The following is a 22201-nucleotide window of genomic DNA, read 5'->3' as shown; positions in this document are numbered from 1 at the left end:
TCTAATACGTGTCTATGGCATTGAACAGCGGAGCGCGTGTATGACTCTACTCGTTTCTATGGACATCTATTACACAACAAGAACATCGGTCGGGCCGGTCTAGTGCTTCTGTCCGGCGAAGAACTTGGCACCCATGTCCATGAGCGCGGCAGCACCACCGCCATGCTGCTGGTTGCCGCCCTGCTGGCCGTACTGCTGGTACTGGCCGCCCTGCTGAGGCTTGTTAAGGAACGAGGACGCGAGCTTAAACGCAGTGTCCATTCCGCTAGAATGGTGCTGCTGCTGCTGGCTCTGGCCGTACTGCTGGTTGCTTGAGGCACCGTACGAACCAGACTGCTGCTGGCTGTTCGAGGGCTTGTTGAGGAACTGCCCGGCGAGCTTCATCGCCGTGTCGAGACCGCTTGACTGGTGCTGCTGCTGGCCTGACTGGTGCTGCTGACCAGACTGGGTGCCGCCGTAGCCGCCGTACGAGTTCTGGCTCTGGCCGTGGCTACTAGACTGGTTCTGTCCGTAGCCTCCAGACTGGTTTTGACCGTAGCTTCCGGAGCCCTGGTTCTGGCCATAGCTTCCAGAGCCGTGGTCCTGACCGTAGCCGCCAGAGCCTCCGGACTGGTTCTGGCTGTAGCTGCCGGACTGGCCGTAGCCTCCCGACTGAGACTGGCCGTATCCTCCCGACTGAGACTGGCCGTATCCTCCGGACTGCGACTGTCCGTAGCCGCCGCTGGACTGGTTCTGACCATAGCTGTTGTTGGGCTGGTTCTGGCCATAGCTGTTGCTGGAGTGGTTCGAGCCGTAGTTGTTGTTGGACGAGTTCTGGCCGTAGCTGTTGCCAGACTGGCTCTGGCCGCAGTTGCCATTGCTGGCGTAGCCGCCTTGACCAGAGGTCTGCTGGGGCTTGCTGCCACCGCCAAGGACGCCAGCCAGCATGCCCGACAATCCGCTTCCGTGCTGCTGACCTTGCTGCTGCTGCTGGTTGCCATGGTTGCCACCACCGAGGAACGATGCGGCAAGACCACCGACGCCGCCACTGCTGCTGCTGGTGTTGTTGGTAGGCTTGTTGCCGCCGATACCCATCGCGCCGAGGAAGCTGCCCATGTGGTCCTGGGGCGTCTCCTGGGGAGCAGGCTTGCCCATGAACTGACAGTTAGTTGGCAACTATTACACACAACTCACGGAATAGAGCTTTTTCTTGATCATCAGCTGCGTGAATGTCTGCGTGGCGGCAGCAGCAACGTCGGCCTGGTTGTTGCCCTTGCCGCTGCTCATAATCTGTTGTTAGCTGGGTTGGAGAGCGTTACAGCTCACCTTGGCGACTTCACGCGAGATCAGGTCCACGATCTTCTCGAACGTGTCCTTTTGTCTTGGGGGCTGTGCTTGGCCAGCGCCACCGAGGAGCGATCCGAGGCTCGAGCCGAGACCTCGCGACTGCTGCCCAGTCTGCTCCTTCGCGGCGGTGCCGTACAGGTCGGTAACGTCGTTCGCAAGGTTGCCATTGTTGCCGCTGCTGCCGAAAATGCGGTCGAAGACCTCCTTACCAGCAGCAGCACCGGCGTCCTGGTCAGACATACCGCCACCCTGCTGGTTGTAGGCACGATTGTGGGCCTCGTTGACCTTGTTCTCGTCGAGAGTGGCGGCGCTCGTGAGTCCACTAAGACCGCTAACGAAGGAGCCCAGACCACGCGACTGGGTCTGCTGCTGCGGTTGCGAGTCGGGGACAAGCATTGCCGAGAGGTTCTTGGTGATGATGTCGTTCACGCCGCCAGCGCCAGCGCCGGACTGTCCATAGTTGTTCGAGCCACCGGGGGCATCGTGGCCAGCCTTGTACTGGTTGTACAGGTTCTGAGCCGTGGCGGCGTACTGCTGGAAGTTGGACATGATGGGTGAGGTAGAGTCCAAGACAGCGCGACCACTCTGTTTTGAAGCCCGCTGGCATGCACTGCTCTTGGCTTCGGGCGCGGGGGCCCGCACAGCATTTACGTAAGGATCGACGTTTCGGCACCCACTTCCTGGCCGTTTCACCTCAGCAATTTTGTGCTCTCACCTCATCGTCCAACGCATGTCTCAGCCACCCACAGCCCATCGTTCTCGAATTCAATTCAAAGACAACGGGAGCCGTAGCAGTCTGTCTCAAAGGCAGTCAGCGCATCTCTTTCGCGGCTACGCCATGGAGGCCAAGTGGCCGTCAGCCATCCAGAAGTCTCATGACCATGGGGGGATCGATTGCAACTGATTGATTCTCAAACAGAGACCTGGGGCTGGCGGGGAGCGCGCAGACAGCGCAGTCTTCGGACGTTCTCGTGGTGTAGTGGTTATCATACTCTCTTAGGGTGATCTAACATCTTGAGCTTTGCCTCCAACGGTCTCTGGTTCGCCAGAGATCAAGCTTGGGAGTGGCCCCGGGTTCAAATCCCGGCGAGGACCCTCTTTTGCTGCTATGTACAGCGCTGGGGAGTGAGAACGCTTTCTTGAGGCTTGTTGGATGCGAGAACGAAAACTCATCGGAGAAAAACTGAAATCAACGAATAAGAACAGTTGTGCCACAGACCTCCAGGGTGATTACGTAATCTGAAATTTCGGATGTGGGGCGCAGGTGGAGGGAGGGCGCTGATAAGATACAGGGAAATCTTCGGTCGGCGCTCCTCTTCCAGCGACTGCCCGCCCGAGTTGCAAAAGATTTGGCGTAAGGGAGTATGTTACTACTCGCTTGACGAGAGTGGGATTCGAACCCACGTCCGAAGACTGCGGAGACGACTGCTCGGAGGAGCAGATCACCTTAACACAGCGCCTTAGACCGCTCGGCCATCTCGCCTTGATGATCACGATCGCCTGCACACGGCCAACAACGCCCAGGGCTGCGGGATCGACTGTCTCGGGCGTTCGGAGGGCGTAATGTTGAGAGGAAGCGGCGGGGGGAATTTGGATGCGCCAAATGGCCAACACCGTTGCCGGAGGAGTGTGGATTATGATTCATAAATGGGTTACGGACATACGGGAAGCTGTCGTTGGGGGCGACCCTTGCGATCATGGGGGTTACTAGACAACATGACCACAGAGAACAGGGCACAGCTCATGCGGTACTGGTGCCCACCATTTTCTCGTTGATCTTCGTGATGTATCCATCGGCACGCTCGCGAAGGCGTGGGTCGCTCGTCTTGGCCTTGAAGCGGTCGAGCCAGGACGAGACCTTCTGCAGGACCTTGCCATCCTCAGTTGGCAGCGGGCCGCCACGAAGTACGAGCGACATGGCCGCCACCTTGACAAACATGGAGTCGCTGCGCGCACGCTCCGTCTTGAGCTGGGCGGAGAGCGAGTCGAGCTTCTCCTGCTTGCGGCGGAGATCATCGTTGAGGCGCTGTTCGACGCGGCGTAGCGCGATGTCCGCCCCGCCCTGGAAGCCAGAAAGGGGTTGGATGGGTTGGACAGGCTGGGTGATGGGCATGCTATTGAATCTAGGGGGAGCGGTACGCTTCTCGAGCGTCTCGCAGGTACACTCAAGTGCTTTGGTGCGGGTTTCCAACGCGGTGAGGCGCTTATTCGATTCCTCCTTGTGAGTTTGCAGGTTGACAGCGTTCACGTTGCGATGGACGACAGTGAGCGAGTCGCCCGAGTTCATGCGGCGCTCGAGGTCATAACAGTGATTGGTGGTGACGTCCAGCCTACGCTCCAGGTGGCAGATCGTCTTGCTAATGTTGCCACCGTTGCAGAGGCAGTTGTCTTTGATCTCCTCCAACTGCGCCTCAGCCTCGGCAGCCCGCTGCTCAGCCTGCTCTGCCTTGAGTTCAACGCGCTCCAACGACAGCGACAGGCTGAGCTGCGTCTCATGCAGTGCTTCAATGTCTTTCTGCAGCTCGGCCCTGACTTTTGCCACGGCATTTGCGACTGCCGCGGCAGTCTGGGAGGCCGCCTTCACCTCCGAGTCCCGGATCAGCTGCGTGAAAGAGGAAGCGAAGACCTCGGCGATGTCCTGGCGTGAAAGGGGGGAGGGGGTGGTCGGGGTCGCTGGGCCGTTGTTGGGGGTCGAGAAGTTCTCCTCCGAATTGTCATCAGAAACGACAACAAAACCGTCCTCGTCAATGGGTGCCTGTGGCGTCAGAAAAGGACCGCATTGGCACCTACAGTGGGTTTCATCTTGATAACGATTGATGGAGGATGTCAGTTGAACAGCTGTAGAAGAATCGATGGAGTGGAGAGTCGAGACATCGAGATGGTGGTGAACAATAGTGAGCTGGAAGCGAAGACGTTGGGGAGAGGGCGCTGCAACGTGAGAAAGAGGAGGTGTGTGTCTCAGAGGTGAACGTGTGTGTGCTGAGATCCGACACCATCATCGGGCACTGAGGTCACTCCGCCTTACGATGACATGTGTCCGGCATTGTGGGCTGTTTTGGGTGCCTCTCAGGCTCCAGATGCCCAAACGTGTGAGGCGTGTTGTGTTCCACATCGGCAAGGGGGATGAGCCACTTCAGCTTGTGGGTGTCGCACGTGACTTCAACGGCGATGGCAAGGTCAACAGACTTCGTGACTCCATTAGACGTCGGAGGATGCCTTCTCTAGTTTCATGGTCTCCCACGGGTACCTCGGGAATCAGCGGCGGGAGTCAGTCGCCAGCGTTCTCGTGTAGTTTAAGAATTCGATGAGAGCGCTGGACACTGACAAGGTCAACAATCCGCAGACCTGGTTCCAACATGCGCTGGTGAGTCAGCATTGGTTCAGCGATAGAGACGAGAGGGTGGATTACATAGCCACCACCGTAGCTATCTTCTTTCTGGATTCAACGAGGTTAGAAGACGCCTTCTCTTGATCCAAGCTTTCCCACAAAGTCCCGTTTATCATTGAGATATGGCTGCAGCACCATCGGCCAGAGGTCATTGAAGAATCGAAAACCTCCCGGGGCCTCCAACACGTCAGTAGCCCCAATGCTTGCAGTACGCCAGTATATCAAGGCCCTCGCGATGAGCATATGAGTGCCAGACATCCTGCAGGTTAAGAATACATCGCCAGCTTACTGCGTCTTCTTCTCGACCGTCACCTCCTCGACGACGTTCGGTCCAATGTCTCCAACGTCCGTCTGCTTGTACACATGCCTGATCTTCTCGTACAGGATGCACTCCCAGAAAGCGTCGATGGCGCCGAATCCGAACAGCACTGTCCACAGGATCCACTTGAGGCTGGGGCCGAGCGGCGTGTCGTGCTTCTTCAGCTGCGACGCCATGTACGCCGGCTCGATGAGGAAGTGCATGATTGCCGCGAACCAGCCCGTGATCGCAAGGGTGTACCGTCCCAGAACACGGTCAATCCACGCACGACACGCATCGGCAGTTGATCCCGGTGCATAGGCGCAGAAGAACCAGCCGAGCAGAGCGACACCGGCGGGAAGGATGAAGGGGAACATGGGCGGGCGCTTGAAGTAGCGGATCGGCGGGACTTCGGGCTGCGATGTTAGCTTCCTCGGGCTTTGGCTAGCTAGATGCCAGGAACGCTGTTCGGCGGGAGTGCGCAGAAACGAGCTAGCGCCATGGATCGCACATGGAAGTGCAGCGACCAGTGCAGTCTGCCAGTACGCTACCGTCCCCAGAAGGTGTTCCACTCACCACATTGTACTTCGCGAACGCCTCCTTCTTCCAGCGGAACAGAAGCGGGCGCGCCTCAAAACCACTCTTGAGGGGCGGGTCAAGGGGCAGCTTGACTACGACCTCCTCCTTCTTGGGGTGCGGGAACGTCGCGAGCTGAATGTACGAGCCGTCCTTGCCGAAGATCTGGATGTACACGTCGCCGAGGTTGCCCTTGAGACCCAGGCGGTGCTTCAGAATGGCTGTCTGTCAGCTATAGCACTTCACTCGGACAGCTGCCTATCTCGCCACGACCCGCCAACTCACCAGTGAGCGCATCGGGCTGCGCGTTGAAGATCGAGATCGTCTTGAAGCTGCTGTCAGCTCGCAACAGGGAGGGAACAGCTTACACGTCGACCTGGTCCTGCGGGACGCGCTGCATCGTGTCTGTGATGGAAGTGTGGGTGATGCAGAAGTCAGAGAGATCGCTCGTGCACCTGACGATAGCGCGTCAAGCGGCCTGACGCATAGCCGGCCAGATCCGCCAGCCGGGATCAATCCAGGCCTAGGTCCGGGTCAGCCATGGTGCAGGAGGAATGTTATGGCGCCCGTCTTTGCATCTCCGAATATCAGATAAGGATAAATCGCGCATGCACCTGTGATATTCCAGGCGTTGGCGTGAGGCAGGAGAGCTGCGTGCTGCGGTCTTACTCATCAGCGGTGCAACCCCCGAGCCCGGCGCAGCATGCGAGTGGAGAAGACACCGGAGACGGGGGGTGTGCAAGGCACGTTGCGGAGGCCGAGGTGAGGCCGGGGGAGGGCGACATATGACGTCTGGATTTTGCCGGGGCTCGGATTCGGGAACTTCTCCATCGCTCTCTCACTCTCCACCTCCGCCACCATGTTTCTTCGCAGCGCCGTTTCGCGGCCCGCCGCCACTCTTCTCTCATCAACAGCACGCATTCCGGCCGCCAGCCCGTCGCTGCGGTTAGCGGCGCAGGTGCGCTTTAACTCAGGCTCCAACGTGCCCCCTTCCCAGGTCGAGCCGACGCGGCCGTGTCCGTCCTGCGGGAAGCCGATCCCGTACCCCGCCTCGCCTTGTCCGAACTGCGGAGGACTCGTCAACATTCCGCCCGGACTGTCGCTGCACTCCCTGCTCGGCGTTAGCGACCCGATCCCGGTCGGCGAGCAGCACCCCACGTTCAATGTCGGGGAGGAGCTGAAGAGGCTTCCGAGCAACGGAATGGACCTGGAGCCGCGCGATCTCCGTATGCGCATGCTCCGTCGCCAGCAGGACCTGCACCCGGACCGGCACCATGGTGATGCGCTCGCCGAGGACCTTTCGGGACGCATCAACAAAGCGTACGAGACGCTTGCCTCGCCTCTGAAGCGCATCGAGTACATTGTGAGTTGCAGGTCGCGGATAGTTTTACTGACAGCCAGCTGGAGCAGTACGACATGGCGACGGACGAGACGGACAAGGTCGACAACCACGATCTGCTTATGGAGATTCTGGAGGCGCGCGAGACGCTCGAGGAGGCGGACGGACAGGAGGTCGAGGAGCTGCGCCAGGACAACCAGGCCAAGGTTGACGACATTGTGCACCAGATCTGCGAGCTGCTGCACTCCAAGGAGCCGGACCTGCACGCTGTCAAGCGCCTCGCCGTCGAGCTGCGGTACTGGGTGCAGCTTGAGAACGCAGCCAAGGCCAAGCTCGACAAGATGGGCCACTAGAAGAAGTCCGCTGGTATGGGTCTAGAGATGCATGCGTCTAGATGATCGCGAGATGCGTCATGCGGGTGGTGTGTATAAGGGAAAACTAGAAGAACAACAATATCTCTCTCTATCTACATTGGATGGGGGGGTCTAGTCGTCGAACTTGATCGAGTGGGACTCAAGCGTAATGAGGCCGCCGCCGTACGAGCCGCGCTTCTTCTTGTTCTTCTCCTTGCGGAAGCCGTCGCCGCGCGTGACGATCAGGTCGCGCGAAGCACGGGCACCGAAGTCGTTCGGGTTAGCTCCGTTACGGATCTGGAAAGTTAGCTGGACAGTCCGACGATCGAAGCTCAGTTGAACAATAGGGTACTCACGTGAGCGTCAAAGCTGTTGTCCATGAGACGAGCGTCGTGGAAGGTGACATTCTCCTGCTTGATACGCTCGAAGCGCTGTCCCTGTCCGCCCCTCGGCTTCTTGCCACCCTGAGGAGTCGAGGTACCCGAGGGGGTGAAGGCGGGGGTCGAGGTCGACGAGGGAGCGGAAGAGGACGAGGCCGAGGTGGACGCCTCCTTCACGCGCTTCTTGGCGGGCTCGTCGGAAGAAGCAGAAGACGAGGAGGACGAGGGCGAGCGAGCGCGCTTGGCACCAATGCCGGCCTTCTTGGGCTCCTCCTCCTCAGACTCGGACGAAGAGTCGCTGTCGGAAGACGAGTCGCTGTCGGAGGAGGAAGACGAGGAGGACGAAGAAGACGAAGAGGAGGAAGAAGAAGACGAGGATGAAGAAGACGACGAAGAGGAGGAAGACGAGGAGGAAGATGAAGACGAAGAGTCGCTCTCGTCACCGCTGTCGCTGTCAGAGTCGGAGTCGGAATCAGAGGACGAAGACGAAGACGAGGAAGCCTCCTTGTCGCTCTTGGGAGGAGGAAGGGTCGACGAGCCGGAAGAGCCGGACTCCTCGTCATCCGAGTCAGAGTCGGAGTCGGAGTCCGAGCTGTCGGAGCTCGAGGACGACTCGTCGTCGCTGTCGCTGCCAGAGTCGGAGCTCGAGTCGCTGTCGCTCTCAGGAAGCGGGATCTTGGCGGCGTCCTTGACCGAGATGATGCCCTCGACAGTCTCCTTGCTCTTCGAGCTAGACTTGGAGCTGGCCTTTGAGCTGGAAGAGCTCGAGGAGCTGGAGCTGGAGCTGCTAGAGTCGGAGTCCGAGTCCGAGTCAGAGTCCGAGTCAGAGTCGGAGCTCTTCATCTCGACATCCTCCTTGGCGCCCTCGGTGCCCTTGGCCCACACGCGCTCAAGCTCACCCTCAGTACCCTGGGTGGCACTGGCTTCCTTCTCGAAAGCCTTGACGGAGCGGGTGAGGCCGCGGGAGATAAGGTAGGCCAGAACGGCCGCGTCGAGGTCTGATTCTTGTCAGCTAGCCCAGAGCAACTGCAAGCTTACCCTTGTTCTGTGCGGACATAGTGGCTGTTGTTGATTGCCGTGTGACGACGTTGACAACAAATCTTCGATTATCTCTGTGCAGTGGTCGAGCGACCTCCACCACGGGCGCTCGCGGTAATCTTGGAAATTTATTTGTTTCCGCACGATTCGAGGATATTATCCCATCGCTGAGGACAGCTGCGCCCATGATCGCCCCAAGGCACCTCGCACGTGACCCAACCCCGGCCCACTGGTCCGAACAAGGGCAATGGATAGTGGCCCAGCGCGTCATCTTATGGGGAACGAGGGTTGAATCCAGCATCGCACAGTTACGCACACCACCACAGAGTCCACCTGCCCATCATGACCGGCTTCGGCTTCAGCCACCAGCCGCTCGTCAACATGTTCGGAAGCGGCATCACCAGCTTCTTCCGAAAGATCGAGGTCTACGGCAGTGAGAACGTGCCAGAGGAGGGCCCGATCATCTTGTGAGTTTGACTCTTCCAAGTGGAGGCGGTCATTGTTCGGCTATCTGCCTCACTCAACGCGTCCTCTCGCCACAATGTTATCAGCATCCCCCCTCTGCATACACATACACAAGCACACGATGCTGCCTCAAAGCATTCCACATGACGTGAGACAACTGACACGACAGTGCGTGCACACACACGAACATGGCCATTGACGTGAGTCGTGTCCGCGGGGAGCCACTGGCCTCCGGACTTTTGCCGCCAAGCAGAGCTTAGCTGATCTCGTTAGCCGGCCGTGCTCTCGTACACTGTCCCCCACGGCTACTCGCTGCACTACTGGGTCAAGGACTCGCTGTTCCGAAACCCCGTCATGCGAGCCGTAATGCAGAATGCTGGTAACATCCGTGCGTATAGTCGCCGCCGCGTGACCCTCGCCCCAGCACCAGGGTGCCACTCGGCCCCGAGGTGACAGTCACTTCGGCATGCATTTGTCACGGCAACACTGACAGACTCAGCCGTCGACCGCAAGACGAAGAACAACCAGAAGCTCTTCAAGGGCACCTTTGAGGGTAAGCTACGGCGACGGACGGAAAGCTAACATGCAGCCATGGCCGCGGGCGAATGCATTGGCCTGTTTCCCGAGGGCACGTCGCACACGAACCCGCGCCTGATCCCGCTGAAGGACGGTCTCGCGTGGTCGGCGCTCGAGTACCTGATCTACCTGAAGGGCGGCGACGGACAGGAGCCCCACAAGGGCAAGCCAGTCACGATTGTGCCGGTTGGTATCGCGTACTGCGACAAGAGCAAGTACCGATCACGCCTTGTGATCACGTACTGCCCGCCGATCACGACGGACCGGTACGAGAAGGAGTTCCTGAGCGGCGGCGACGCGGCGAAGAAGGCGGCCGTGAAGCGTCTGACGCGCGACATTGAGCTGGAGCTGTACAAGACGACTGTCAATGGACCTGACTGGTGAGCTTGTTTGCAACGAACGAGAGCTGACAGACAGGGAGACGAACTATGCCGCGGACATGGCACGCGAGCTGCTGTGGAAGTACGACCGTGACCTGGCGTTGGCCGACTACGTCGACGTGCAGCAGACGCTGGTGGACCTGCTGAGCACGAACGACCCGCGGATCGAGAAGCTCAAGCAAATGCTGTACACGTACCACCAGCTGCTTGTCGCCTCGCGCCTGTCAAACGGTGCGCTGACGGACCTCCCGCTCCAGCGCAACCTGGACCCGAACAAGGTGGTTCCCCTTCCCGGACGACTGCGCACGCTCGCGATCCTGATCAAGGACACGTTCATCTCGCTAATCCAGTTCCCGCTCTTTGTCGTGCCGTTCCTGTTTAACATTCCGCTCTACATCATCGGCATGCTCGGCGCGAACATGGCCGAGAACGAGCTCGAGACACAGGCGCAGATGAAGGTGTTCCTAGGCATCTTCATCAGCTTCCTGCTGTACCCGATCTACTTCTTCATCTTCCTGTGGATGTTCCGCACAGTCCCCCTCGGCGGGCTCTTTGCTGCGGGCGTCGTCTGGCTGTTGAGCAAGTACCATGCGGCGCTGATTGACCGGAACTACGCCGGGCTGAAGAAGCTGGTGGCGGCGTGGCGTGTGCTGATCGGCGTCTGGCTCGGGTCCCGCGTCGAGATGAACCTGAACAGTTTCGTAGACCGGGCAGCGTCGTATGCGCCGAACCCGCCGCAGGTCGCCGGCCTGCCGGCGGGTAAAGAGGCGGAGAAGTATGTGCGTCCCGAGAAGCTGCCCTCGCGCGTGCTCGTGCGCCACGTGCTGCGCCAGCGCGTCCAAGCAGCTCGTGCTTTGACGGACACGCTGCTCGAGCTCGAAGCCGCCGATGCGAATGTCGACGCAAGCTTCTGGCTCGCGGAGCGGTATGGCGGAGACGTCCTCCCCCTCTCGAAGGCTGAGATGGAACTGCCCGCGTACGAGCGCCCGTGGCCTAGGGGGCGCAGGGGCGCGCGCGAGGTCGTCGCGTTCCTCCGTGGACGTGGGGCGAGGCTCGGCGGCACCATGGGCGGGGAGAGCGAGTACTTGGCCAATGCGAGCCGGGCGGCGGAGACCCCGGGCCTGGACAAGGTCGAGTTTAAGATGGAGTAAGCGCGAGCGGGCGAGCGAAGCGAGCCCAGCGAGCATGGCATGAAGAGAAGCGAGAACTGCGAGAACTGCGAGAACTGCGGCCACGCAGCGCGCTACAAGCCGTCGCCGGCCGTCTGCAGGCCATTGACGAGTATACCCATAGCATAACCCATTGATTCTGCCTCTCATTTTTCCATAGTCTTGACGTTTCTTCCACTGCTTAATCAGTCATACTTCCTGGTGATGAATAATAGATGAGAATGTCCAGCGAGCGCAGCGAGCTATATACCTAGCACAAGAGTGGAAAACAAGATGTGTAACATAAAGATGAATGCGTGAAGATATGGGGGGTTCAGTTATTAATATTCCTTGTACGAGCGCTTAGATTCGACAGTTGGGGCGGCCCGGTGTTGGAACGCGGGTGTCTTTAGCTGGGCGGGGTGGGTGTTCGTCGGCCTTCCTATCGTGCTGCATGCGGCGCCAGCCGCATCGCAGGACGTCTGTGCGACACTGACGCAGCACGTCAGCAGCACAGCAGAAACACACTTGCAACCACCTTGTGCCAGCTATCGCTGGCCCAGGTGGCCGCAAGCGCGGGCCCAGCCAGTCTTGTTGGAAGACTTTGCTGTTACAGAACATTCAACTCCACGCCCAGAGCGTCTGTTGGAAGACAATAACACATGCTCTTTGGTTTCGGTATGCCTGTTGGAGGAATTGTGATGTGATATATGCTTGTTGATTGTGGATGGGAGCGCAGGGCCCATGAGTCAGGCCGTTAGCGACTGCACGACAGTCGCACGCGGGTATTGGGTTTTCTATTACTTGTCTTCTACTTCTCCTTTTCCCTCCTTCTTGGTCCGAGATGTCGACGGTGACGACTGAGGACTGGAGCCGACTGGAGCCGACTGGAGCCGGCTGGAGCCCGCGCTCGCCACGCCTCACGCCGCTACTCGCGGCGATCGGCGGACTCACGCGTACTTCCTCATGAAGTCCTCGTGGAACCTCTCAATCTTGTCCATCATCTCCTCGGCCCCGGGGGCGAGACACGTCACTCTCAGATGATGCGTGCCGTCCTTCTGTCCGAATCCCGATCCGGCAACGGTGCAGATGCCCGTCGCGTCGAGCAGCGCGAGGGCGTAGAAGACATCAGCCTCCTTGCCGGCTTTCCGGGCCGCCTCCTTCGCCTTGGGCGGGAACTCGAGCGTGGGGAAGAGATACATCGCCCCGTCTGCTGGCTGGCACTGCACGCCCGAGAGCCGGTTGAAGCGTTCGGCCATGTACGCGCTGCGCTGGCGCATGCCGTCGTGGATCGCGGCTGCTTCCTCCTTGTACGTTTGGTATGAGGGGCTGCCTTCGGCGGGCGGGGACACGAGCAGGTCCACGCCCACTTGTCCGCTGGTCGGCGCGCAGAGCGAGATCGAGGCCATCTTCTGTAGGAGGTCCTCGACGTCGCTGTCCAGGTTGACGGCCTCGAGGTAGCCTCCCCTCCGGCCGCACTCGCCAGACACGCCCTTGCTGATCGAGTGGAGAGACACGAGCTCAACCTCGTCGCAGATCGGCTGCGGCATGGAGCGCACGACGCGCTTGAAGCTCGCGAACGGGCGGCGGGCAGGGTCATAGACGTTGGTCTGGTACACCTCGTCTGCGAGGAGCAGCAGGCTCTCGTCATAGCACAGCTGCACGATGGCGCGCATGTCCGCCTCGCTAAGGCAGGAACCCGTCGGGTTGCCCGGGTTGATGACGACGAGCATCTTGAGCGGCGTGCCATCCGCCTTGGCGCGGGCGATGGCCTTCTTCACACTCTCCAGGTCGAGCGCCCAGCCACGCGACTCGTCGAGGTGGTACTCGACCGGCTTGGCCTGGAGGTGCGCCAGCGTCGCAGTGTAGAGCGGATACTGCGGGATGGGAATCAGGGCTCCGTCGCCCGGACGCAGCGCAATGCCCATGAGCATGGCGACGGCCGGGGTCGCGCCACCCGTGAGGTAGATCTGGTCCGGGTCGGCGGGGAAGCCGTCGCGGCGCTGGAGGAACTGCGCGACACGCTTGCGGATAGGCAAGCTGCCCTTGCTGCCAGTGTAAGCGCCAATGGAGCCAAACTCGGCGACGAGCTGGGACGCCTTCTCGAGCGCGTCGGCCGGGAAGACCTGCGACGCGACGGGGTGCGTGATGAGCGCAGGGTACTCGACGAGCGCGGCGACTTGCCGCCAGTACGTCAGCGGGCGCTGGCCCAGCACCTTGTCCTGCGGGTTGCCAATGTTGCAGTACGTAATGTGCTCAAAGGGCAGGGTGTTGCCCCCGGCCAGCTCGCCGGCCAGCTGAGCAGCCAGGTCGTCCGCCTTGATCGACAGCTCGCCGCGGACAGCGTACTCGACGGCTTGGACGACGGGGTTGACCGTGTCGGCAGTCAGGGCCTTGTGGCGCGAGCCCGGGGACGAAGCGCCCGAAGAGCTCGCGCTCGGGGACAGGTTCAGACAACTGTCGTGGATGACGTTGAGGGCCTTGACGGCATCCTTGTTGGCAATGACGCAGCTGATGTTGATCTCGGACGCACCCTGGGAGATCATCTCGAGGTTGATGTCGGCGCGGGCGAGCGCGCCAAACATGGCGCTGGCGCTTCCGATCGCGTTGCGCATGTTGCGGCCGACGAGCGAAAGGATCGCCATGTCGTGCGACACGGTGATCTCGCCAATCTTCTCGAGATCGCGCACGAGGCGCTCCAGGCGGCGCGCGTTGCCAAAGTCCTGCATCGCCATCGAGACGTGCACCTCGGACGTAGAGATGAGGTCGACAACAACACCCGCGCGGTCGAGCGTACCAAAGATACGCGCGAGGAAACCGTGGCTGATGGTCTTGCGGTTGCTGTGGATATTGAGCACGAGAATCTGGTCCTTGATCGTGACGGCCGTGGGGAGGCGGTCGCTCTCGTGGTTCGGGTCATGCTGGGGCGGCTTGGTGTCGAGGCCGCGGGGGAACTCCTGGTCGGGGAGGATGATGGTGCCCTGTCCCTGGGGGTTCTCGACGTTCTTGATGCGGATCGGGATGCGCGCGCGAATGACCTGCTCCATCGTGAAGGGGTGGATGACTTCTGAACCATAGTAGGTCAACTCGGCGGCCTCATCAGGAGTGATGCTCGGCACGAGGCGGGCCGAGGGCACCTTGCGCGGGTCAGCGGTGAAGATGCCGTCGACCTCCTTCCAGACCTGCAGCTCCGAGGCGCGGGTACCGACAGCGCAAAGCGCGGCACACAGGTCAGTGTAACCGCGGCCGATCTGGGCGAGAAGCGAACCCGGGACCGGGCCGAAGAAGCCCGTCACGACGGGGATGCGCGTGCCACACTCGCGCAGGCGCTCGCCGAGGCGCTGCGCGAGCTCGTCGTAGAACGCCTGGCCCAGCTGCGACACGCCCTGGTCGCCACTAGCGGTCAGGCCCGAGTCGGTGACAGAGCTCATGGCCGCGTCAACAATGTTGTCGAGGACGACGAGCTCGGCGTCGACACCGCGGTCGCGCAGCGCGGCAGCCACAATCTTGCACGCGAGACGCTCGCCGGTGCCGATGATCGAGTCCTGAGATCTGGGCGAGATCTCGTCAATGATCTACAAGTCAGTACACATACACAGCTACGATTGTGGGGCGCTCGGGCCAGGCCCGACTAAGGCTGTGTCCATCTTTGCCCGCCTGGCTGACGTCAAGCGTTGTAACACTTACATGAGCAGCGCTCAGGAAGGACCTGAGGGCCTCGCAGTCGCGCTCAATCTCCTCCTCAAGCTCATCGCGGAGAGGGCCGCGGCGGAGCGCCTGGCGGGCGGCGTCGAGGTGTCCGCGCTTGATCGTGTCGACAGTGGTGTGGAAGCGGGGCTCAAAGCTCTCCTCCTTGGCGGTCGGGGTGTCGGGTCCGCTGTCCGAGGGCGAGCGAGTGCGACCCGAGAGAGGCTGGAAGGGTGACGGCGAAGCGCACCTCGATTCGTCCTTGGCGTCCTTGAGGCTGGACAGGGACGACATCATGCTCTGCGAGAAGTAGCCCGACCCAACGCGCTTGGGGTACAGCGGCGTCTGGGCGCCCGACGCGGACGTCGAGTTCTGCCTCGCGCTGGCGGGGGCGAGCGCCTCGCGCGACGCCTGGAGCAGCAGATTCGTCGTGCCGAGCGCCTTGGTCTGCGTGCTGCGCGCACTGCATACGATCGCGACCTTGTTGTTTGGGAGGTAGGACCTGGGCGTTAGTGGCCTGGACAATGCGGGGCAGTGGGGAGGCTATGGGCCGATGAAACCGGTGCCAGATGGGTGCATCGGTCAGGTCGGCGAGAGGCAACCAGCCGGTGAATGCCGGGCCCGGTTGACAGGTGACAGACGCGCGCTGGCTCTTTTTCATATCCTCCCGCGCACGGGGTGACGGTATGATGTGATCGATAATGGCAAGCGAGTTTTCCTTGTCGTGGAGAGCATGTCTGCCGCCACCCCGAACGACGACGAGCAACAAACACGACTGTATAGCGGACCAATGACTCACTCTACGATCTCTGTGATGGAGTCGAGCGACTTGCCGACGCTGGTGCCGCCATATTTTTGGATGAGCCAGGGGGTATTCTCATCTGCCGAGTTGCGATAGAGTGGTTCCTCGTAGTAAGCGTCCTTGGGGGTGGAGGCGCCCGAAGACGGGGACATGGTGGTGACCATGGCCTTTGTCTTCCTTTGTTTTGGTGGGATGGGGGAGGTGGGGGTGGAGAGAGGAGAGAGATGGAGAGAGAGAGATGGGGTGGAGTCGGGAGTCGGGAAAGGAAGGCAGCGGTGGTGCAAGTGGTGGTGGGTGTGTGGTTGGTGGACTAACCGAGGGGGGAAGCTGGGTATGCGGGGTCTCTGTGGGCAATTCGAGGTATTCGACTCGGGCGATAGGCTAATAGATTCAGGGCCTGGAGCCAGAGAAGGAGGGGCTCAGCGGCTCAGTCGGACTCTGCAGCCAGTAGCGCGCAGTACCCAGCGTTGGGTCGTGCATCGCACACAAAGGCCCATCATGTCGGCTGTACCGAGCGGGCTCAGCGGGCTCAGGACAGTCAGGAACCCCACAACCCAACAACCCAAGCGCGCGCAAAGTTCGACTCGACTACTGCTGAAAAAAACGGCGCCTCGGCCGGACTCTGGCCCGCATCACGTGACTATTCCCTTGCGGGGTAATTCTCCCCTTCTCCCCTCTCTCCCCTGTCTCTCCTCTCTGCTCCGCATCCAATGATCGGGCGAATCCCCTGCGTCCGATTCCGCGAGCCACTGATAACAGGCGGTCGTAAAGAGGGCGATCAACGTGGACGAGTGAGCGTGCACAAGACACACACAGAGAACACTCAACACACGAAACACCTGGCGCTCACCCACACTACTGACAAGCTGTACTAGATCTTGGAACGTCAGATGCACAGACCGCCATTTGGAAATTAGCCGAGTTATGCACACAATCGCAACGACAGAACGGCACTTTGCATCACCTAACCTAGCAGCAAAATCTCATCTCTCCGCGTGGCCCGTCCCAGCCCCGGCTCCGCTCCCAGCTCCGTTGTGGTTCTGGCTTTGGTTGCTCTGGTTCGAGTTCTGGTTCTGGTTTTGATGCTTGTTACGTAACGAGAAGAACCGGAAGCTCGAGCTCGCCTTGCGCTCCGTGTTCGCTTCGGGCTCGTCGGCTCCCTTGCTGGACGCAGGGGCGGACGCGGCCATCCACTCGCTCCCGGGCGCACGGTTGAACAGCTCCTCAGCGCTGAGCCCGTTCGACGTCGTCGGGTTCGACGTCGAGTGGGACAAGCCGACGGGCTCACCACCCAGGTCGTTCTTCAGGCCAGCCGTAATCTCGTCCAGACCGCTGATCCCGTTGCTCGTGTTGCCAGACCACCGCGCCTTGTTCAGCAGAGGCCACTTGAGCGCCTTCTTCTCCGACGCGCTCGGGGCAAACGCGGACTCGAAGCCGGGCAGAGGGAGCGAGTCGCTCGACCCGCGGCCGACAGTCGGGAACATGTTGAACGAGGACAGATTGTCGGACGAAGATGGAGCTCCGGAGAACCAGCGGCGGGAAGGCAGAGAACCCATGTGCTGTAGCGTGTGGGTGCTTGTCGAGTTGGAGTGCGTCGAGCTGGCCGAGTTGGACAGGCGCATCGTGGGCGTCATGCGGCGAGGAGGACCATCGTTACCGTCCTGAGTACGCCAAGGAGGCGAATCCTCGGCAGAGTCAGAGCTCGAATTGTCCTGCTGGCCGGGCTGAACGCCTTCCGAGACAGCGTCGCGCAGCGTCATGAACAGCGAGTCGTCGTCCTCCGGCGCAGCGTCAGAGAGCCCGCTGTCCAGAGGCGTGACGTCACCCTCGAGAGAGCGCACTAAACCCTGCGGCAACCAACTGTCGGGGAACGAGGCAGACATGGGACCATTAATCGGCGATCCGGCGTCCTCGACAGATGAGGCGGGAGCTTGCTGAGTGTTGATGGACGGGCGGCGAGAAGCGAGCGAACGGGTGGTGCCGACGGCTCCGGAACCAACGGTACCGGGGCCAAAGTTCTCAAAGCCAGAGACGTCACGCTGTCCAGGGGGCTGCTTCAGGCTGTCAGATAAGCTGCGGTACGAGGCGTTGTTCGGGTGAGGGCGAGAAAGATGGCCGTAGCCAGAGGTAGCAGACTGCGCGGGGCGGGCCGTGTACGACTGGTCCAGCATGGGCATGCCGGCTTCAGCCATGTACGCAGCCGCCTGTGACGCCCACTCCGAGTCTGCCTGGTTCTGGCGCTGGCCATGCAGGTAGGTCTCGGAAGCGGCTGCCTCGTATGCGGCGGCCATCAGCATCATCTCCTCTTCAGGGGCGATCTTGCGGGCATCCTCAGCAGCGGTTTCGGCCGACTTGAGCTTCTCCTCGGCTTCGCGGACTTGCTGAGAAAGGTTGCTGTTCGAGGTCTCCACCGAGGTGATTTCCTCTTCGAGAGTACCGAGTTCTGCCGTCTTGGACTTGACGGCGTCACGCGTGTCCTTGATATACCGCTCTCCTTCTTCCTTTACAATGGTGATGTTCTTCTTGCTCTGTTCCATGTTACTCTTGAGTTCCTCTATTTCGCCGAGCGCCGCGGCGATCTTTGAGTTGAGCCCGTCACGGATCGACTCGATAGATTTGAGCTTCTTCTCGGCTTCACGTCGAGCTCCTTCAGCTTGACGCTTCTGATCCTCGAGAGTTTTGGACTTTGCTTTCAGATCCTGACGTTCCGCGTCGTCCTCCTTTCGCCTGCGCCGCAAGTCATCTAGCGTGGACTGCAGATGAGTTTGCGCCGCAGACACCGACTCGTCGTGGGCGTCGAGCTGCGCCTGCAGCTCGGCGAGCACACTCTGAGCAGAGGCGAGCTCGGCTTTCAGGGCCGTCAAGACAGGCGAGTTGATCTCGGCATTGGGATCGGCCGTAGGCGGGGTCGGTGGGGCAGCGAGGTTAGCAGAGGAACCGCGACGCGACCTCGACTCGGTCGTCAACGTCGTCGTCGACGGGGTCGAGTGGAGGGGAAGCAGGTCGGTAAGGTCCTTGGCTGAATCGTTCTTGAATAAGAGCTTGGGCACAAGGGCAGACGTTCGGGCTGGAGCGTCAGCTGGCAAGAAAAGTTCAACAGCTGCAATCAGACTCACAAGACAGAGATTCCTCCTTGGGCATGACCGCGCGCATCTCGAGGATGCCAGGCTTGTCCAAGGCGGCATTCTTCTTTCGTCCCTTGCCGGAGCGGCGCGAGGAATGGAGGACTCTCCAGATCCACTGAAACAGCTCGGGCACCTGGCCGAGTACAAACCAGTGCCCCAGAACGCCCAGGTAAGCAACGGCAGGCTCCGCGGACGGGGCACCAGATGCTTGCTTGGACGATTTCGCAGGCACAGGGTCGGACAGGTAGGCCGGGGCGCCCGGCGCACCAGCAACGGCGAGGGCGAAGAAAAAGTACGATCGATAGTTGAGACTGGGGGTTCGCAGGGAGATGGCAACATGGTTAGCGAAGCGGAAGGGGGCAATTGGCGGTGTGTCAGCGCCGCTGCTCGTCCCACTGCCGCTCGCACTTCCCTTGCCGTTCCCGTTGGTCGAGTTCTGGCGCTCCTCCGGATCGTCAGACGACGAGCGGATGTGCGCCAGGTGGCGGCGAAAGGCGAGCTCGGTCAGGTAGGCGCAGAATGATGACTCGTTTGGCTTTGTGACCGCGACTGCATGGTTAGCACAGCTGCATGGATGTTTGTGTGTCGCGCGACAGCCGGTGGTCGATTGGCGACGCAGACGTTCCGCAGAGCAATCAGTGTGCGCAGCACACAAGGGTCAGGACTTGATTGATCTTTTGGTCGATCGATCACGCGGGCTACCCGCACCCGCATGGATCCGAGTGTGCCAATGCAAACCCCACGCGCACTCGCGTTGCTGCGCACACAACAACCAAACAAAGAACTCACCAAGTACGAGGAGCAGACAGAGCGCAATGGCCCACGCCATCAGGCGTCGGACATCGTCAAACGATCCATGTACCCATAGCGGTGTGGCACTGTTATCAACATTGCCCCCTGCCAAGCCCAGAGCCGCGACTGCTCCGCGAGAGCGGTCGCGGAGAGCACTAAGCCCGCCGAGGAGCGAGGACGGCATGGGCTGGCCGTCCAGCGCTTTGGCGAAGGAGGGTCGGGGCAGGTGAGGTAAAGGGGGAGGGGCGGCCGGGTCAGATGCGCGGAGTCATTCGCTGGCGGTGATCGGGAGGGGGAGCCGGACCAATGTCGCACGGGGGGCAAGGGGAAAGCGCTTCGCTGTCCGGCGATCGAGGGGGGGAGGGTGTCGGACGGCGAGGGCGGGGGTGTGTGCGACGGGGGGGACGAACGAGTGGTGTGTGTGTGGTGTGGAGCAAGTGACTGGTCGAAGTTGTGTCTCTTGGGTTGAATGGATCAAAGTTGGAGTGTAATAATCGAGGTGAGCCCTTTAGTGCCCAAACCTGCACACTGTAACAGCCAAGAGTACAGACGCAGGCTCGCGCGGCTCAAGGCTCGAGGCTCGGCCTACTGGCTCAGTCTGCGCAGACCTGCACACCCGCACCCGACCCAGCACGAGGCCCCTCGTGCTTCATCCGCTGGATTCCAGGCATTCTACGCCACATGTCCGGATTTACCGTAAACCCCGCCCTGCACTCTGGGCGCCCTCTCCGCCTGGCTCCCACCGCAGCAGCACTGCGACGCTCGCTCGCTCGCTGCCTGGTGCTCGACGGCAGCATGCATGGCTCACCGACTCCGGACGTCGACCTTTGAGACACTTGCTTAGCGACCACCTCCGCGCCGACAACAACAACAAAACCCTCGTCGCGACCCGCTGCTCCCTTCCTCTCCGCCCTTCCACCCCTTACCTCTTTCTTCGCACCGTTCGTATCCCTCGACTCCTCACGCCCGATCTCCCGATCTAACCAACACAGATGCCCGGCTCTCTCTTCCGCGACCCCTGGGGACCTCGGGAGGCTTGGCGCAAGTCCCCCATCTTCTCCAACAAGTCCATGTTCAGGTGCGTCTGGTGCAGGCGGACACGACAAGCAGACTGTGCGGACTGGACGAGACAAGTGTCGGTGGTGTCCCAACGCCGTCGGAGCCAATGAACTCGCTGATATTACCGACAACCCGTTACTGTCCAAGCTCCACAACAGCCACTGTCGATCGCCAGCTAACAACTCCATGGTGTCTAAGCTGACCCACAGGAACGCCCTCCCCGGCTTCGGCATCGGCCTCGGTGCCTTCGTCGTCTACGTTATCTACGACGACTTCATCGCCCCCAAGAAGAGCCACCACTAGGTGCACTTAGAATAGTGTATGGATAGGATTTGCAGCATCGCAAGTTCGTTCGGCAGTGCTCGGGAATGTCTGGCTGGTGTGCCATGGGCTTCTCGCCGTCGGAAGAAGACCTCTCAACCGTCGGAGGAAGGTCACTCACTCATCTGTCGGAGACTCTAATTCTTGACCTGTATACTAGGGTGTCACTGTGACCCCATCGAAAGGAAGGTCTGCAAGTCGGCGTCGGCGTCTGAGTCTTAGCAAGGACTCCGCCTTGAGTCTTAGGGAAGACTTCGCCGAGGGATGACGTCCGTATGGTCGACACGGTTCAACGCCAGCCTTGCGCACAGCGGAGAGCCAAGAATAACTGCCACATACATGCTTACATATAACTGACGAGAAAGAGTAGTTCAACTATGAGGGGGGGATGAGTACTACTGATACAAGATTAGGTCGACCGCGACTCGCAAGAAAGATATTACCACGGCATCGTCGTCCGTCTCACGGGATTGGGGGCATGATGGTTCTTAGGCGGATGGAGGAGGTATTCCTTGTTAAACCTCTCCTTCCAAAGATGCGCCGTGCGCTTGATCCCGACCGTGTCCATGCGCGAGATGCGCTCGTCAAACGGCTCCCCAAACAGCTTCTCCGTTTCCTTCCTGTACCGCTCACCCTTGAGCTCGTGCGTGCGCCACACGAGCTCAATGTCGATATCCGGGACGAGATGCGCATGGTTGCCGACATGCGCGACGAGGTCAAGCCAGGCATGATAGCGCACGATGGCGCGCTGGATCGGGGCGATATTGTGGCTGAAGTCGGTCCGGAACCACCCCAGCGCGGAGACAGAATCGATAATCTTGCTCTGGCGCTGCACCGCCGCCGAAATGTCGGCCACGGTCCAGCCAGAGATGGACGGGATCACGCGCAACTTGCCGCTCTCGGGGATGTGGGGCAGGCGCTGCGGCAGCGCGTGTTTCCTGTATGCCTCTGCGGCGGCATGTAAAGGGAACTTGACGGATTTCAGCGCCGCATACGTGCCCCGGTTCGTGTCGGCGGCGAACTGGGGCGGGTTCAGGAGATGCGCGTGCCAGCACATCAACACTGAGAGGGGCGGGAGCTCCTCGGCCGTCAGCTCCTTGTACCCGTCCGAGGTGGACTGGCGGTGGGGGTGCCCGACATGGCTTGCG

General features: G+C 60.7%; 7 protein-coding genes and 2 non-coding genes across 9 annotated transcripts; 3 read left to right on the top strand and 6 right to left on the bottom strand.

The window, feature by feature from the left end:
• Positions 1-99: 99 nt before the first annotated feature.
• Positions 100-1875, bottom strand: A1Q1_00978 (uncharacterized protein; the record flags this gene model as incomplete). Its single annotated transcript, XM_014325601.1, has 3 exons — positions 100-1125; positions 1174-1251; positions 1306-1875. 3 exons carry the CDS (start codon positions 1873-1875, stop codon positions 100-102), a joined length of 1674 nt encoding a protein of 557 aa, XP_014181076.1.
• A 416-nt stretch (positions 1876-2291) lies between these two features.
• Positions 2292-2421, top strand: A1Q1_t170. Its single transcript has one exon. It is a non-coding gene; the product is annotated as a tRNA-Pro (tRNA).
• A 284-nt stretch (positions 2422-2705) lies between these two features.
• On the bottom strand, positions 2706-2809 carry A1Q1_t167. Its single transcript has one exon. It is a non-coding gene; the product is annotated as a tRNA-Leu (tRNA).
• A 258-nt stretch (positions 2810-3067) lies between these two features.
• Positions 3068-5988, bottom strand: A1Q1_00977 (uncharacterized protein; the record flags this gene model as incomplete). The annotated part of the gene is made up of 8 exons (XM_014325600.1): positions 3068-4305; positions 4352-4511; positions 4652-4762; positions 4814-4916; positions 5004-5428; positions 5589-5798; positions 5874-5913; positions 5957-5988. The coding sequence occupies 8 exons, from the start codon at positions 5986-5988 to the stop codon at positions 3068-3070; spliced, it is 2319 nt and encodes a 772-aa protein (XP_014181075.1).
• Positions 5989-6447: 459 nt separating this feature from the next.
• Positions 6448-7280, top strand: A1Q1_00976 (uncharacterized protein; the record flags this gene model as incomplete). Its single annotated transcript, XM_014325599.1, has 2 exons — positions 6448-6951; positions 6999-7280. 2 exons carry the CDS (start codon positions 6448-6450, stop codon positions 7278-7280), a joined length of 786 nt encoding a protein of 261 aa, XP_014181074.1.
• Positions 7281-7412: 132 nt separating this feature from the next.
• On the bottom strand, positions 7413-8717 carry A1Q1_00975 (chaperone; the record flags this gene model as incomplete). Its single annotated transcript, XM_014325598.1, has 3 exons — positions 7413-7577; positions 7637-8658; positions 8699-8717. The coding sequence occupies 3 exons, from the start codon at positions 8715-8717 to the stop codon at positions 7413-7415; spliced, it is 1206 nt and encodes a 401-aa protein (XP_014181073.1).
• A 323-nt stretch (positions 8718-9040) lies between these two features.
• On the top strand, positions 9041-11270 carry A1Q1_00974 (uncharacterized protein; the record flags this gene model as incomplete). Its single annotated transcript, XM_014325597.1, has 5 exons — positions 9041-9165; positions 9333-9363; positions 9437-9551; positions 9753-10119; positions 10157-11270. 5 exons carry the CDS (start codon positions 9041-9043, stop codon positions 11268-11270), a joined length of 1752 nt encoding a protein of 583 aa, XP_014181072.1.
• A 797-nt stretch (positions 11271-12067) lies between these two features.
• On the bottom strand, positions 12068-15920 carry A1Q1_00973 (aspartate kinase; the record flags this gene model as incomplete). Its single annotated transcript, XM_014325596.1, has 5 exons — positions 12068-12134; positions 12222-14842; positions 14955-15254; positions 15319-15691; positions 15754-15920. 5 exons carry the CDS (start codon positions 15918-15920, stop codon positions 12068-12070), a joined length of 3528 nt encoding a protein of 1175 aa, XP_014181071.1.
• An 819-nt stretch (positions 15921-16739) lies between these two features.
• A1Q1_00972 (uncharacterized protein) lies at positions 16740-19857 on the bottom strand (the record flags this gene model as incomplete). Its single annotated transcript, XM_014325595.1, has 3 exons — positions 16740-18823; positions 18873-19430; positions 19671-19857. The coding sequence occupies 3 exons, from the start codon at positions 19855-19857 to the stop codon at positions 16740-16742; spliced, it is 2829 nt and encodes a 942-aa protein (XP_014181070.1).
• Positions 19858-22201: the final 2344 nt, after the last annotated feature.

Source organism: Trichosporon asahii, assembly GCF_000293215.1.
Source record: "Trichosporon asahii var. asahii CBS 2479 unplaced genomic scaffold scaffold00038, whole genome shotgun sequence".
Classification (NCBI taxonomy): domain Eukaryota; kingdom Fungi; phylum Basidiomycota; class Tremellomycetes; order Trichosporonales; family Trichosporonaceae; genus Trichosporon; species Trichosporon asahii.
The sequence above is the reverse complement of the archived record's forward strand: the minus strand, read 5'-3'. Positions and strand labels throughout refer to the sequence as shown.